At 33.9% G+C, this 17,948-nt stretch overlaps 1 protein-coding gene across 1 annotated transcript; it reads left to right on the top strand.

The window, feature by feature from the left end:
* Positions 1–158: 158 nt before the first annotated feature.
* LOC104217632 (origin of replication complex subunit 4) lies at positions 159–6,752 on the top strand. Its single transcript, XM_070160488.1, has 16 exons — positions 159–345; positions 673–763; positions 889–945; positions 1,099–1,146; positions 2,978–3,028; positions 3,112–3,155; positions 3,359–3,422; positions 3,501–3,587; positions 3,984–4,075; positions 4,155–4,236; positions 4,610–4,695; positions 4,798–4,907; positions 5,447–5,539; positions 5,610–5,674; positions 5,771–5,914; positions 6,597–6,752. The coding sequence occupies exons 1-16, from the start codon at positions 236–238 to the stop codon at positions 6,630–6,632; spliced, it is 1,260 nt and encodes a 419-aa protein (XP_070016589.1). The 5' UTR covers positions 159–235; the 3' UTR covers positions 6,633–6,752.
* Positions 6,753–17,948: the final 11,196 nt, after the last annotated feature.

The raw sequence follows: 17,948 nt of genomic DNA, 5'->3' as shown, positions 1-17,948 counted from the left end.
CAAAATAGTGCTATTTTTCAATAACTTTGCAAACACTGGCTATTTTTCAATTACCAGTTCAAAAACTGGCTATTTTTACGAGATTTCTTACTAATTTTGGCCCTTTTCTTGACAAAAGGCCCAGGCCCAGTCCAACTCTCCCACAGCTTCCTTCACTCTCACTACCCTCATTCCCGCCAAGTTTACTTCTCCACAACTTTCTCTCCCAAATTCTCTTTGTAAAAATTCCATCAAAATGGGCGTTGAAAATCCAGCAGAGCAAGCTCAGGTTCTGCTCAGAACCAGACTCTACAATCCCAATTTCATCTTCACCATTTTCTCTGATTCCCCTGGTAGCAATTACAGGTACAAAAAGTTTTCATTTTTATTCTCATTTTTTCAAGATTTCTACTCCAAATTGAATATAATTTTTTCGTTATTTTTTGTTTTTTCAAGAATTTATTGAATACCTTTTATATGTAGTTGCATTTAGCTCTTCACCTTTTTCTTTGATTCCCCAAATAGCAATTACAGGTTAAAAGTTTCCATTTTTGTTCTAATTTTTCAATTTTTTTCCCACTCAAAATTGAACATTATTTCATTTTCTTGAAATCAGAATTGGCCAAAGTAGTTTTATAATAATCTATTGAAGACCCTTTGTGTTTAATTGCGTTTAGCTCTTATTTGTTTCAGCAAATTGAAGTATATAATGTCAAGTTCAGTAACTGAAGCATGTAACAACTCAGTTCTTCTTCTTGGCCCTCGTGGTTGTGGAAAAGTTCCGGTCAGTAGACTTTTTTTATTCTTTTGGTTGATCTTTTGTACAAAGTGTAGTTTTTGTGCTGTGAAATTTGATAAAAATGTAAACTTGATTTGATATTAAATTTTCTTGATTATTATTTATGTCAGATTTTGGAGCTGGTTATCAAGGATTTACTGCAAGAATATCCTGATATGATCTGTGTGGTATATATTTAATTTAATTAATTATCTGTATTATATCTTCAATTTTTGTATCTTGCATTCTTGTGTGAAAATTGGCAGTGACATACTTCTATAGGAAAATAAGTCTCACTAGACTTATGGTTTTATTGTAATTAATCGCTATTTTGATTACAGGTTAAATTGAATGGACTCTTGCACAGTGACGACAATTGTGCTTTGAAGGTGTGTATACAAATTCCCTTTTTTTAGCTAATTGTTTTTTGGTACAGGTTGGATTTCTGCTCAATATAAGTTGTATAACAAATTTAAAATAGGAAATATGATCAGTGAGGATTCATATAGTTGACCCCAACTTGTTTGGGGTTGAGGGGTATAGTAGTAATAGTTGTTGTATAACAAAAAGTCTTGTTTATGTTGTTGTGTTACAAAGCACAAGCTTGAACATAAAAAATACAGGTAGGACTAGACGAGCTATGGCAGGTCGAGAAGGGGAATGTTGGTTCAGCGGTCTAAAACTAGAAGTCCAACTTAGAGGATAGAATTGTAACTAAGAAAAGAAATTTAGTTCTTCATTCACTGATCTGATTAAAATATACAATGCTATTAGTGGACAAATTGGAAGTTAACCTTGAGAGCTGACATGTGTGCAAATGCAGCTAAAACTCCTACTGACTTTTCTGGACTTCAAATAACTAATCGAACTGTTTATTGACTCTAACAGGTGTTGTAACTAACTTCTAACTTAGCTTCTTGCAGCTACATTCTGACTTCTAAATCATGTTAAGTTTGCAGCTCATGTTCGTATTCTCAGCTACTTCCATGCCTTGTTCTAAACCAACCTTCAGCTCATATATCCTTTGAGTTTATTGCCAATTTTTACCTGTATCAGTTCCTTCCGGTTGAGATCACCCTTGTTAAGGTGAAATATGGACTAGAAGTTCTAACTCCTCCAGGATCAAAGGGAACTGCAAGAAATTATTCAAGCTCAGCAAGCTAGCCTCCTTTCACCCAATAGCAGGGAACAGCACTTGTCTGTTTTCTGAAGCTTTTCCCCCAAGACAGTAGCATACTGTATTTTGACTCAACTCGTCAGGCACAGTTACATTCTGAACAAAGATGGTATTAAAACTTAACAAGTCTTGGTTGATCATATTATTCCCTCCTTCATAACGATAGTATTGTGTACCAAGAGTAAGACTATGGAGATCTTTTTTCACTCCTTAGGAGCAGTAACCGTACTCCATTGGCAGCAAGTGGTAATTTTGTGTTTGAAACTAACCCATCAAAGTAATCTAAATCATTTTTCTAAAGGAAACCTGCAACTAAAGGCTTCTTAATGAATTTAACAATGAGTTCTATGTTTGGAAAGAAGAAAGGATGAGAAAGTGCATCCATCTCGACAAAAAAAAGGAAGAGAGTGCCAAATCACCCCAATTTCTTCTTTAGAATTTTTTTCAGAACGAGTGCACATTGTTACCTGTTATGCTTGTTGTACTGTCTTTATTTCATATGTCATTGTGCATTTATATATAAAGGTTAATGGGGATCAGAATTATTTTTATTGTCAAATGGAGATATGGGAACAATAAAATTTCTTGATTCTCAGTTACAAGCGAAGACTATATGGCAGCAGAATGGTTGAGCAGAATGCAGTTTCTGAGTTTATAAGAGAATAATCAAGTTCAATAAAAGGGTCAACTATTAAGTAAGAGAAACCATAATCAGTTGAAACTTTCGTGCTTAAATTGATACTTCATTTGTATTCCTTACAAATTGATAGCTAAAAATTGATTGAGCAAGAGTTAGTTTCAAATGGAATATGTAGGGTGTCATAGAAAATTCTCTTTATTTTTTTAATATTACCAGAATATTCAAATATGAAGTACACAAGTAATATCAGGGTTCACCTGCATCTTTTTCTACTTCTGGTTTAACTATTTTATCTTCCAAAATTTTTTGACCCCTTTGAACAAAGTGTTACATCTTTGTCCTTGTTAGATATTTGTCCATAATGTTGTCGTTGATATTTGTATCCTTCTATTTCATCTTGCAGGAGATTGCAAGGCAATTATGTATGGAGCATCACTTGATGTTCTCAAAAATGGTACTGTGTCCATTCTGGTTATGATATCCATTTTATATTTTAACCAAAAGCATCAACCAGTCATCGTGTATTTCCTTTAACAGGCATCATTTGATGATAACTCCCAGTTTGTATTATCCATGTTAAGGTGAGTCTATATGGCCTGTAATTTCCTTCTTTGCTTTATTGCCGAAAGAGAATAGGCTTTTTTCGAAGTGCCTGAGAATGTTTAAACTTGGTTCTTTTCCTTTTGAAAAATGAATGTTTAAATTAGGTAATCTTCAAATAAAACGTGTACTCGTTTTTTCTTCTCCTGGTGGATGTGCTCATTCTACTGTAATTTCTTATCAGGGAGTGCGGGTTGGCACATAAAACCGTTATCTTTGTGTTGGATGAGTTTGACCTTTTTACACAGGTAAGATTCTCATGTAGTGAAGAAAAATATGAGAAAATATGTCAAATTCTCAGGATTGGATGTCTTTGCAATTTGCAGGGTAAACAGCGATTACTCTATAGCTTGCTAGATGCAATGCAGTCTGTAACGTCGCAAGCTGTTGTCATTGGTGTGAGTTGCAGATTGGTATGTTCCTTAGTTTTAGGATTAATTATTTTTCCGCGCGTTCTATTTCTCTAGGAACCATAAATTCCTCAACATCATTATGTCTGCGTAGGGGTAAGGTCTGCGTACACACTACCCTCCTCAGACCCTACGGTGTGGGATAATACTGGGTATGTTGTTGTTGTTGTTGGGACTTAAAAATCAAATGTGCATGCTCGATTTCATTTTTTCTTTTTCCTTTTTTTTGTGAAAATATTGAGTATCTTGTTTTGAGTTGCTGATGAGCAAGATCAAATTTGATTGAAATAGTTGCCTTGTCATTAATGCACATTTGGGTCATTTAATACATATAGCTACCATAGGATAACTTTTTGAAGTAATGAGTAAATTAAGAGTGGTGCAACTTGTGTTGTGCAGGATGCCGATCAACTCTTAGAGAAGAGAGTAAGGTCTCGTTTCTCACATAGAAAGCTGTTGTTTCTACCCCCTTCGCAAGAAGACTTGCAAAAGTAACTTCTCGTTGCATACCTTGGTTCCTCATTTACTGCCTGCAAGAATTTTTATCAATACTGACAGTCTGTATATCAGAATTTTGCAGCACGCTTTACTACTGCCGACAGAGTCAGAACTTCCTTCTCAATATGTAGCTACTTATAACACAAAGCTTCTTGTATCCTTTCACTCGTTACACTTTTCATTGTCAACGAATGAATTAAAGTGAGATGATACCAAAAGACCAGAAAAGTTGAAAAGAGAGAGAGAGAGCAATCGACAAGATGTAAGAAGAGTGAGGCTCAAAAATGCTCAGCTAAGTATAGGGTTATCCTTTAGAACAGTGGTAATAACTCATTTGTGCTAAGCCTAAATGAGATACTCGAAATGCTGGTCCTTCTCTTGTAACTCAAGGTTTAAAATAGTTCGTTTCGTTTTGGAAACCTCTCTTTTAGGTTAGACATAAAAACAAGAATCAAATTTGCTACAATTTGACGAATTATAATCAGTTTTTTGCTAGCAGATATTAAATTATCCTTAATATTTATTAGAATACTTTGTCGGATGACAAATTCAAAGACATCATTACATCATTATGTGAGTGTGATTCAACGTTGAACCATCTATTGAGATTTCTGTAAGTCTACCTATCATTGAACTACCTATTCGCTGCATTCACAGTGCTGTATCAAACATCTGTTCTTTTAATGAAAACTCATTGTATGATAATTTTCATTAGGTTTGCTGCTGTGTGCCATATGGATACAAAACCTGGTTTTTTATCACTTGAAAACTTTAAGACAGCACTCTCAAGTATTCAACGGCAACCCAAGTTGGAAGCCTTGAAAGGTATGTCATTATGTATTTTGTGCTGAGTGTTGACTAGCTTCTTCTTGAAAGTTTGGGAGTAGAGCTAAAATAGTTCGGACTCCTCACCTTTTCCACATCAATTCCTCTTAAATTTCCTTCGACACTCGACCTCTTCAGCTATTCACATATCTTCTCTCGACACAATAGTCTCAGACATTGTGAGTCGTAAAATTGCTTGGAAATTTGATCAGGCCCCAATAGTACATACTGTTGGGGATATGGCGTGAGTCACTCATAAAGAATCGGTTACATAGTATCTCCTCTTATATATAGACTAAAAGATAGAACAGAGTTATTTTAATATTTTCGTAGCACTTTACCCCTCTTTTCATTTAATATTTTTTTTAAAAAAAAAAAATCGACCTTTTTATATATGGTATGAGTCACTAGCAAACCATTTTGTATATCGTGTGAGTCACTCGCAAACCATTTTATAATATGAATACCCTCTCCACCGCTAGGCCACCACCAAGACGAATCAAACTGAAAACAGCGTGATTCTCAATTTGTTGATGCAGATTGCTCCATTTTAGAACTATATATTCTTGTTTGCTTGAGGAGGTTGGAAGTCAAAGAGCAAGAGACTACCAACTTCAATTCATTAATGAAAGGTTTGACTACTCCCTTCTTATGTTAATAATGTGAATGTTATGCGACTGACCATGTTATCATGCCTTCCAGAGTACAAAAGCGTACATGATTCGTTCCAAACAAGTGATTATTATGCACGGAATGTATGCCTCCGGGTGTGTATAGCAAAGACTTAAATACAAATAATCTTTGTCTAACATTCAACTTTGGATCTTTGAAGTTATACTGACAAATACTTGCTTTCTTTCCAGGCATTTGAACATCTTTTACAACGCCAATTGATCTCTTTGGTTGACAATAGAGGGCATGGCCAATCTGTTGAGTTTCGTCCAGTGAGGCTTTTGATCTCATCATATGAACTACATCAGGGACTAAAATCATACCGTTCATGTCCGGTAAGTTACTCTCAAGAACAATTATATTCTTTTAGTCTGAAGTATACCCAGGAGGTCACGGGTTCGAGCCGTAAAAACAGCCTCTTGCAAAAATGCAGGGTAAGGCTACGTACAATATACCCTTGTGGTTCGGCTCTTTCCCAGGCCCCGCGCATAGCAGGAGCTTGATGCACCGGGCTACCCTTTTAGTCTGAAGTATACTAGGGTGGTTGCGGATGTCACTCTCATGATGGAAACAAGCACACTTGTCAGTATAAACAACAACAACAACAGACCCAGTGAATTCCCACAAGTGAGGTCTGGGGAGGGTAGTGTGTATGACCCTATCCCTACCTTGGGAGGGTAGAGAGGTTGTTTCCGATAAATCCTCGGCTCAAGAAAGATGGAAAGAAACCGTAGAAATAAGAGCCAGAAAATAGATGGAACGAAGCAGTTGCAACAAGTAGAGAATTTGTCCTTAATATCCATCTTCATATCCAATAACGCATAAATCTTAATCAACTTTTAATTGGTCTTGGCTTGTTGATTAAAACATTTTTTTAAGTCATTTGTTTCTCCCTTTTACTTATTTGTTTCTTCGAGTTATTATTATTATTATTATTATTATTCAAATAAGCCTTCAAATTATTTGGTGCTTTTGACAACCAGTACTAATTAGCATGTTGATTTTCCTCATTTGCAGGCAATTCTTCATAAACTAATTGACCGTGGAGTTTGAAGTGTAACCATCCCTATATGCTTTTTATCAGAGAAATTTTGTAATATATAGTACACATAATGGTTGTTTAATATGCAAGGATTGTTAATTATGCCACATTTTCCTATTTTTGTTCCTCTATTTTTTGTTGTCGTCTTTTTATTTTTCAATGTTAAATTTTACTATATCTTTTGAAGTTGTTATTCTTTTTGCCGCAATCGAGGTCACTGGAATTGAACTCAGTAATATTAGGGGTCGTTTAAGACAAGAGGGGTTGCTCTGATGGTAAGCAACCCCCACTTCCAACCGAGAGGTTGTGAGTTCGAGTCTCCCCAAGAGCAAGGTGAGAAGTTCTTGGAGGGAAGGATGTCGGGGGTCTATTTGGAAACAGTCTCTCTACCCTAGAGTAGGGGTAAGGTCTGCGTACACACTACCCTCCCCAGACCCCACTAAGTGGGATTATACTGGGTTGTTGTTGTTGTTGTTGTTGTATGATGGATAAGCAAAAATAATCTTGATATAAAAATTTAGTACCACATTATCCTTTGTTTGATTACTAATCAAGGGATAAGTTCGCCTAGGATTAAAAATAGTATATGAATAACTTACACCTGTCAGACGATGGAATGACAATCCAATGATAAGTTTTCCTAGGATAAAAAAATAAAATTGACAATCCCGGAATTAATACAACATACCAAAATAATTTTAGGATAACTAATTTCACTGTGTGACGTATTGTCCACCAAATTTTTTAATGTTAAGTTAGTGAAATTGTCACAATGTTTTAAAATTTTCTTTCTACTAGTTGCCTTATCTTAATACATATAATATCTATATTTGAGAACTTTCTACTGATAATAATATTGAATTGAAATTATTCCATTATCATGAAAATATTGCTATTACAAAATCCTAATCTCTACTACTTATGATATTTTGATCGCCTTAGCTCTGATACCATATATTAGATAATTAACATAAAAAGTCCCTAGATCGAATATGATAATAGGATACAAAATATATAAAGATAAGTAAGTTTGAATGATGTACATGTTTGAGTCATCACGGATAAAAGAGACACACGATTTTAAGGCACATGATTTTATGAAAGGGGTCCAATATATTTTAACTGCAAAATTAATTCTCTCTAATTTTGCCGGCTCCATAAACCCTTTCTCATCCCCCTCCCCCCCCCCGGCCCGCCAATCTGCAATCTGGGATAGAAGTTTGCAAAGTTTCATAACAAGTCATGTCACAAATATTGAAAGATGTAATGTAGAAAATTGTATGTGACATATATTCTAAGACTATGACACGTTTTGTCTGTTTTGATCCAATAGATCTTATGTATTTATCGCTTGGGCTAGCCATTATTGAGTCTAAAAATGTGCATACTATGTGAACTTATGTTATACCTTTCGTCACTTTCCTCTCTAATTGGGGAAGTGCACAAATACCTTATTTTGGGATTATTATTTAAGTTGTACCCTAAGATAATTTCTGTAATATAATTTACCCACTTCAGACACAACTTAAGACATATGTAGCCGAATTCGCATCTAAGTTACAAATTTTTCTGAAGTTGGGAAGTCACGATATATAACTGAAGTGCACCCATTTTTCACGAGCCCAATTAGGTATGAGATATTACAATTTTTATTTTTTATTGATTTTAAAGATAAATTCAAATGAATAAAATATATATATTTCTACAGATTAGTGATCGGTTTATCCATTTATGAATTTATCAATCAACATTGAACTAGATATATAGATTAAAAAATTTATGTTACGTAGCATTTTTATGAAGTCACAAAATAATTTCATAGTCTTAGAATATAGATTAAAAAATTTATGTTACGTACCAAATTCTCTTCTTGTAAATACTTTGTATTAATTTCTCAAATAATTTCTCATGATACCTGCTAACTAATAGAAATCTAAGAATAGATAGTTTAAAGAGAAGTTTGTTTAGAGAAAGATGAAGGATACAAGATTTTAAATAAAGAAATAAGGGGAAAAAAACCTAACATAGATTACATATTGTAATATATCTAAACAAATATGGAAAATATATAATGTATTACGTACACAAATACTATAAAATTAGACAAACAACCCTTGTATTCAAATCCCTTTTTATTCATGAACAAGTTTTCACAACAACAACGACGACAAACTCAGGGTAATTTCATAAACGTGGTATGGGAAAAGTAGTGTGTACGCAGACTTTACCTCTACTTTACAAAGATAGAGAGGTTGTTTCCGGTAAACACTTGGCATTTCTGAGGAAACAAGAAACACTAGACTTACAACAAGACAAATGGACAATAGGGATTTGAAGCTAAGTACATTGAAATTGGACACCAATGTAGTTTTAGATTTGACATTGTTGGTATCCTGGTAATCCTCCACAACTACAACACATCCAACAATCGTTGCAATCAGTATAAATTTCGCAATGTCGGCCACATGTAATACTATTAAGTTGCGGGAGCAGTCTCTTTTCAACTCCTGAGAGATCATGATTCACATTCCGTGCAACCACAAGATGTGTCTCGGAGAACCACGCCATGTTAACTGAAAATGATTCAACACCATAGTTAGTAAAATCAAAATGTTAAATGGTAGAATATAAAAATACACAGTTAGAGCATAGACATGCATGGCACTAGAGTAGCCCAGTGCACTAAGCTCCCGCTATATGCAGAGTCCGAGGAAGGGCCGGACCACAAGGGTCTATTGTATGCAGCCTTACCCTGCATTTCTGCAATAGGCTGTTTCCGCGACTCGAACTCGTGACCTCTTGGTCACATGACAACAACTTTATTAGTTACGTTAAGGCTCTGATCCCCTTAAAAATAAGTGCACCAACCGGGAATCGATCAGATCATAATGCTTGGAAAGACATGCATGGCAGTAGGGCATAGCTCGATGCACTAAGCTTCCGCTATGCATGCCCGAACCCGTGACCTCCTGGTCACATGGTAGCAACTTTACCAGTTACGCCAAGGCTCTCCTTCAAAGTAAGGGCACCAACTCGGAATCAATTAGATCATAATGCCTGGAAAGACATGCATGGCAGTAGGGCAACTCGATGCACTAAGCTCTCGCTATGCGCGGGGTCTGGAAAAAGGCCGGACCACAAGGGTCTATTATACGCAGCCTTACCCTGCATTTCTGCAAGAGACTGTTTTCACAACTCGAACCTGTGACTTCCTGGTCACATAGAGACAACTGTACCAGTTATGTCAAGGCTCCCTTTCAAAGTACGTAAGTGCACCAACCGAGAATCGAACCCGGGTCTATAACTGACAGGGTACTATTCTACCACTAGACCACTAGTATTGTTCGGAAAGACATGCATACTAAATGAAATATAATAGGATCATAATCTAAAGTTAATGTAAGATAGATACTAACTCGTAGCTGCCATGAGAAGAACAATGAAAACAAAACACATCTTAAACAATGCCATAATGAGGACAATACAACTTTAAGCTTTGGGAAAGTTTTTAAGGTAGTGTTTCAATGCTTTTAAGATGGTGTAATTTATAGACCTTGTATATACTTATTATATTCATATTAAGTATTTCGCTTTGCACATGATTTTTGTCATGTTAATAAATGAACCTTACATCTCATGTTTAATTAATCTGCAATTTAGATACAAGTTTATTAGAGGTTAATTAGAAGTGCATGTGACTTGTCATAAAAGTGCATGTGAAGAATATTGAAAGACGTAATGCAGTAAATTGCGCCTCTTATTTGTTACAATTTAAAAAAATAAGTTGACTTAATTTTAAATCTTTTACCTAAAATGATGTAAGTTAATATATAAGTTGTACTAATGCATAGGGTATTCACTAAAGATTTATAAAAAATTATACAATTAAGTTAGTAAAGTTTCAACTAATTAGAGCTATCAATACGAGCTGGCTAATCGCAGTCTAGCCCAGCTCACGCGTGCCTTGACATTTGATAGCCTGGTCTGGCCTAGACCGGCCCACCATTTTGATGGCCCAACACAGCTTAGCCCTACGTGGGCCGCAGGCCCCACACAGGCTGACCCATCACTTTTTAAAAATATTTTAAATATTTTTTAAATTTAATGTATAACCTACAAAATTCAAAAACATAAATAGTTCAAAAAATATCTTGTTGAGCACAAAGTTTATGCAAAACTTAATAACTTTTGACGTTGCTCCAGTAGATTAAAATAAAGAACAAATAAGGGAGGATAAAATTTCATCCATTAGAAGCCAAACCTCAAAAAAACTTATACAAACTTACGACATATCCGATACCAACACATCATCTTCATCAAGTAAATTTGAAAGAAAGGAAAGAGCGCTACTTCTTTTTAGGATTTAGAAAATTCAGGATTTTATTAGTTGCTTAGTTCTTAATTTTATTTAACTTAACTTTATGTTTAAATTAAAATGTAAGATTTTGATCTTTTAATATGATGGTTTTAGTGGACTTTGAGGAAGAATTACTCTTCTTATTATTTTTAATTCCTTATTTTCTTTTATTTTTATATTCCTAATTAAATATTTTAGATCCACGGGCCGACCCAGCCCAACCTCAATCAAACCTCACAGACCGCGGGCTTACTTGGACAGGCTAAAAAGCCTCGTACTTGAATAGGCTCTAGAAATCATAGCCCAATTCTACTAAGTCACGAGTCATGCTAGGTTGATCCAGCGAGTCAAGCTCATATTAACGACTCTACAACTAATGTAACTGCCATAATATGTGTGGGTCAGTATAACCATGAAAGAAAGTGGTTTCGCCTTTGGAAAGGAACATTATACCACCCAAAGTAAAATTTTCTGGCGCAAATTCGAATTCTAGATTAATCGGGTCTCAAAATGAGTATCGAATATATAGGAAGATAAAGCTTTTTGAACTAGCTATGTTATTATTATTCTTAGAAAACGCACCTGCACATGATTAATACCTTTGCTAATTAATGAACCTAATTCTTAATATTTGTTTATTCTGCTAACTTGGGTTTAAGGTTTACGAAGTTCCATTTAAACTGCATGTGACAAAACATGGAGAGATGTGCAGAAAATTATAATTTCTAATTACTCCAATTAAAGATAAAGCGTTCACCTGATTTCAAGCTCTTGTTTATGGATTCATGTATACTTAGGGGTTCTTTGGTATGCGGGATAAGATGGGATAAGGTGTATGATTAAATTTATACTGTATTTTGATTGACAATATAAATTTATTTCAACCAAGATAAATTTATATACGATATAAATTTAATCGCAAACTTAATTCTGGATATCCCATCTTATTCCACTTTACCCCCGACAAACTACTGATTATGTATCCACCTCGCAGGTGGGATAGATTAGTCCGAATATTATAATCTCAGAACTATAATCCTAGGATAATTTAATGACAAAATTACAGAATAATGCACTCCATAAGTTGACCTTGCACTATTTTAGTCCAGTTACAAGTTTGCAAATGTATAGCCAAATATCAATAAAATCTTTTTTTTTTCTCATTCCCTCTAATTATAACAACCTCATTTATTCCTACCTACCCCTATTGTAGCTCTCTCCTCATATTTCACCCATAAATATTTAATTTAATTAATGAAAAAGAATCATTTGCAAACAAAACTGAAAAGAAAAATCAGTTCCCCATTCAGTCAACACTCATTCATGCCTTCTTCCATAACCAATACTTCTCTGTTTTTTTTTTATAAAAAATTTGTATATCTTCAGGTTTATACATACCTATCACAACTGCAAAATGCAAAAACAGACGCGAGAAACCTAAAATCTCATTTCCTTTAATGTTAATCTTGTTAAATTTCGATTATGATTTTGTGAGAAATTTGGAGTGGGTATTGTTTGAACTTATTAGAAATAGTCTAATTTGGTTGTATACAAAGTTTGAAGTTATTTGCTGGAGATTTGGACTAGTTTTATATAAGAATTGCAAGTGAAAATCGTTAAAAAATTTCGTCAGCGATGCTTATACACTTTTATACAAAGAGGTACAATATGTATATAGTTGTACAAAAGTGTATAAAGATGTATAATCACAGAGTGAAAATATTCTTGATACACTATGTATACAAGTGTATAAGAAGAACGAGAAGAAGAAGAAGAAGAAGAAGAAGAAAAAGAAGAAAAGGAAGAAGAAGAAAATTCGAGAAATTCACCAAATGCCTGTAAATAATGTATCAACCTTGATATAATAGTATATAAGTTGTGTTTATACACTATTATATACTATTTATACAATAATATACATTATTATACAAATGAATCCTATCAATGGAACTTCACGTGTTCTTCTTCTTCTTCCTTGGGCATCCTTTGAAATTTAACTCAAATATAGCCTAAATCTACTCCAAATCACTTGAAATTTAAGTTTTGAACTCATCTTGATGATTCCAATCAATTGAGACAACACCCATTCCAAACAACTAACAAATCGGAAAACTCAATTTCTGAAATTTAACTCAAATATAGCCTAAATCTACTCCAAATCACTTGAAATTTGAGTTTTGAACTCATCTTGATGATTCCAATCAGTTGAGACAACACCCATTCCAAATAACTAACAAATCGGAAAACTTAATTTCTGAAATTGAATCTTCGAACCACTTGTAATGGTGACTTTTATTTTTCAAATCCTTAGTTAACCATTGAAATCCGGAAAAGAATTGAAGGAGAATAACAACAATAGAGAAATTTTGTGGTGCAAAGGCTGACACGGGAAGGAGAAGAAGAACGAAGAAAAAAAGGGAATGAAGAAATAAGGGGTGCGCTAACTGGTGAAAATTAATTTTCAGATTATGTACAACTTGGACTATATTGGGTAAGGGCTTCAAAAATGGGCCATTTTCTAATGGGTTATTGGGCCAAGTAACAAGGAATATAATTCTGCATAATTTAATCTGCATAACAAACGACCCCTTAGCATCATGCAATTTGAATAGGCCTATTGAAATAATCTATTTAACATGGCATAAGTCAACTTATAAAGAGTAATTATAGATAGTTTTATTATAATGATATGTATTCTCATGTTAGTATTATATTACCAGGTCTTAAGCTTACAATTTAAATTTCATTTAAATTTGTAGTAATGCTTTTCATTACTTAGTATTTAGGGCATTCAATTATTCATAACATCAGTGGTTTTATCCATATAAAATACTAGCGGGCAATTCAAACTATGTATTAAAGACAACGTACTAATATTGCCTATAACAATCAGAGGCCGATTTAGGATTTAAGAAATATTATTTTACCTTTAATGTGTTTAGTATTGAATTCATGTATTTTTCCATTAGGTTTGCTGTTGTGTGCCATATGGATATACAAAATCAGGAATTCTATCAGTTGTTAACTTTAAAACAACACTCTATAGCCTGTTTGGCCAAGTTTTTTTTGAGAAAAATACATTTAGAAGCAGTTTTCAAAAGCTCGGCTAAACACTAATTATTGCTCAAAAGTGCTTTTCAAATTAATAATCAAATACAAACTACTTCTCACCAAAAGTACTTTTTTTAAAAATATTTTTGAGAAAAACAATAATTCTCAAAATAAGCTGATTTTAGAAGCTTAGCCAAACATGCTATCAAGTATTCAACGGCAACCCAAGTTGGAACCCTTGAAAGGTATTATGCAGACTAAAAATAAGAACAAAGTTGTTTTGTAGCACTTCGCCCCCCCTTTCATTTAATATGTTTTTATTATATTTTTGACTTTTTAAAAAAAAATAACAATAATAATAATAATAATAATAATAAAAAAAAAGTAGGTTTCGAACCAAGGGTGTGGTCTAGTGTTCAATGAAGTGGATTTACGACCATGAGGTTTCAGCAGAGGCGGAGCCAGAATGTGGACCTTGTGGGTTTGGGATTCTAGTTCATTTATATTACTGGGTTCTAAATTAACAATTTATACATATTCAATGAATTTTTTAAGACAATTATAGAGTTTGAACCAACATTGCCGGGTTCGGCCGAACCCCGCAGGTCCTACGCTGGCTTTGATCCGCCCCTAATTTCAGGTTCAATTCCTCGCGAAAACGAAAAACATTAGGTGATTACATATGTAATACATCATAAACAAATCTGGTAATGTATAGTGAATCATACAAACATTATAAAATTAGACAATTCTTGCATCCAAATCCCTATTTTATTCAAGAACAGAAAGTCATTCTCTTGACTTTCCTTCTTTTCATACAAAATACAAAGAGAAAACACGAACATTACAAATACATAACAGGGATTTGAATCAAAGTACATTGGACATCAATGTACGTACTTTTAGAGGCTACATTTCCAAGATCCTGGGTATCCATGACAGACACAACAGACCCAACAATCACTGCATTCACCCTGTGATCCACAAGATCGAAAACATGTATTAAGTTGTGGGAGCAGTCTCCTTTCAACTCCTGCGAGATCATGATCAACATTCCGTGCAGTCGTAAAATATGTCGTAGAGAACCATGCCATATTAACTGAAATATTTCACCATCATAATTAGTAAAATCATAATATTAATGGTATAAACACAAAAACACACTTTCAATCAACATGTATGGAGAGACATTCATATATATATATAGAGAGAGTAACCTAACTCTTTATAACAGCCTCGTTTGTTCCAAATATTTTTGGATGTTATAGCGAAGTGTTGTTATAGTGAAAAATATATATTATAACATAATATAAAAATTGGTTCCGAAAAAAACTTGACTTTTATAGTGAGGTATTGTTATATAGGGATACTGTTATAGAGAACTATGACTCTCTCTCTCTATATATATATGTATATATAACAACAACAACAACCCAGTAAAATCTCACAAGTGGGGTCTGGGGAGGGTAGCGTGTACGCAGACCTTATCCTTACCCCGAGGGGATACAAATGTTGTTTCCGGTAGACCCTCGGCTCAAGAAGACGAAAAGAGAGACAATATATCAGTAATATCAATAGAACACACACACACATATACACACACACACACACATATATATATATATATACATACACAGTCAAATCTCTCTATATATAACAGTCTCGTTTGTTCCGAATATTTTTTGAATGTTATATCGAAATGCTATAATAGAGAACATATATTATAACATAATATAAAAATTGATTCCGAAAAAAGCTTGGCTTTTATAATGAAGTATTATTATATAGGAATGTTGTTATAGAGAGGTCTGACTCTCTTTCTATATATACATACTTGACATTATCTACCTACATATGTAGTGACATGGAAATGTAGAATCATAATCTAAAGTTAACATAAGATAAGAACTAACTCGAAGCAGCCATGAGAAGAACAGTGAAAACGAAACTCATCTTAAGCAACGCCATGGTGAGAAGAGCAGTTTATGCTTTGGAAAAGTTTTTATGGTTGTGTTCTAATGCTATTCAAATGCTGTAATTTATAGACCTTGTATGTACTTGTTATATTCATATAATAAGTATTTACATGATTGTCATCTTGCATTAAATGAACATAATGCTAATAATTACTTAATTCGCTCTATGGTAAAAGGTTATAAGAGTTTAATTAGAAATGCATGTGAGGAACATTGAAAGACGTATTATACGTAGTAATTAATTGCACTTCTCGTTTGATCAAATAAGAAAATGTGTTGACTTAATTATTTAGATCTCTTGTACTCTTTGATATATAAATTAGTATACTATATATGATGAACAGATTTATAGCTATGGATGGACCCAGGATTTTAACGTGAGGGGCCACCACTATTTTACTCAACTAACGTCCCCTAATGGCTTTTTGGTACCAAGTTATTTATATAATCATTTTCAAGATATCTACATATACATATACATGATCTATGCCAAAGTTTACGGGTTCGGTGATGCCGGCCTAAACACTACATACACATAGGTCCGCCTCAGTAATTTATAGTGTGTTGCAATTTGAATATTGGACTAAAACATTTAATGAACAAAATATAGTTATGAAATAAGAAAAAGAAATGTAGCATAAGATCACATAAGTAATAATATGTCATTAATAAATATGGTAAATATATAATGAATCATACAAACTTTTACAATTAGCCTAACAACACTGAGATTCAAATCCCTTTTTATTCATGAATTGAAAGCCAATATATATCTTAGACTTTCTAAATTTTCATAAAAAGAACAATGAGAAAACTGGAAACAGCAAATCGAAAGCCATTAGTTTGACTTTCTTTATTTTCTTACAAAGTACAACAACAACAATAACAAAAAATTCCGTGTAATCTCTGGAATCTGGGAAGAGTAATGTGGACGCAGCCTTATCCCTACTTTGTAAAGATAAATAGACTATTTCCGATAGACTCTCGGCTCTTTTTGAAAAGAAAACAATAGTGCACAAACCATGAAAAGGAAACAATAACAAAGTACAAAGAAAAAACAAGGAACACTAGACTCAACAACAACAACAACAACAACAACCCAGTATAATCCCACTTAGTGGGGTCTAGGGAGGGTAGTGTGTCCGCAGACCTTACCCCTACCCTGAGGTAGAGAGGCTATTTCCAAATAGACCCCCGGCATCCTTCCTTCCAAGAACTTCCCACCTTGCTCTTGGGGAGATTCAAACTCACAACCTCTTGGTTGGAAGTGGAGGTTGCTTACCATCAGAGCAACCCCTCTTGTCCTGTATAATAGGGATTTGAAACAATGTAAACTGCAATTGGACACCAATGTACTTTTAAAATCTACATGTCCTGTATCCCACGTATCCTGCACAAGTACAACACGTCCAACAATCATTACAATCGTAGTTTATTTCACAAGATCGAAAACAAGTATTAAGTTGCGGGAGCAGTCTTCTCTCAACTCCTGAGAGATCACGAGCAACATTTCTTGCAACCACAAGATGCGTCTCAGAGAACCAATATGCCATATTAACTGAAATAATTCACCATTATAATTAGTATAAAATTAAAATATTGATGGTAATACACAAAAACACACATTCAAATTATCATGCATGAAAAGACATGCATACATATGTAATATGATAGAATCATAATCTAGATTTAATGTAAGATAGATATTAACTCGTAGCTGCCATGAGAAGAACAGTGAAAACAAAACCCATCTTAAGCAAAGCCATGCTAATTAGGAACAATAATTTAGGGTTTGGGAAAGTTTTGATGCCAAATGGTGTAATTTATAGACTTCTCATGTACTTTTTATATTCAAATGGTTTTTCTTTGCATGTGATTGCCATCTTGTAATAAATGAATATAACACCTTATGATTACTTAATCTACAACTTGGATATAAGTTT

Source organism: Nicotiana sylvestris, chromosome 10 (genome assembly GCF_000393655.2).
Source record: "Nicotiana sylvestris chromosome 10, ASM39365v2, whole genome shotgun sequence".
In the NCBI taxonomy this organism is placed as follows: Eukaryota; Viridiplantae; Streptophyta; class Magnoliopsida; order Solanales; family Solanaceae; genus Nicotiana; species Nicotiana sylvestris.
The sequence above is the reverse complement of the archived record's forward strand: the minus strand, read 5'-3'. Positions and strand labels throughout refer to the sequence as shown.

Excerpts from the sequence above, each read along its gene's own strand:
- LOC104217632 (XM_070160488.1), top strand. The coding sequence starts at position 236 with ATGGGCGTTGAAAATCCAGCAGAGCAAGCTCAGGTTCTGCTCAGAACC. Across the intron at positions 3,156-3,358 it reads TTTGTATTATCCATGTTAAG|GGAGTGCGGGTTGGCACATA; the intron begins GTGAGTCTATAT and ends ATTTCTTATCAG. Across the intron at positions 3,423-3,500 it reads AGTTTGACCTTTTTACACAG|GGTAAACAGCGATTACTCTA; the intron begins GTAAGATTCTCA and ends TGCAATTTGCAG.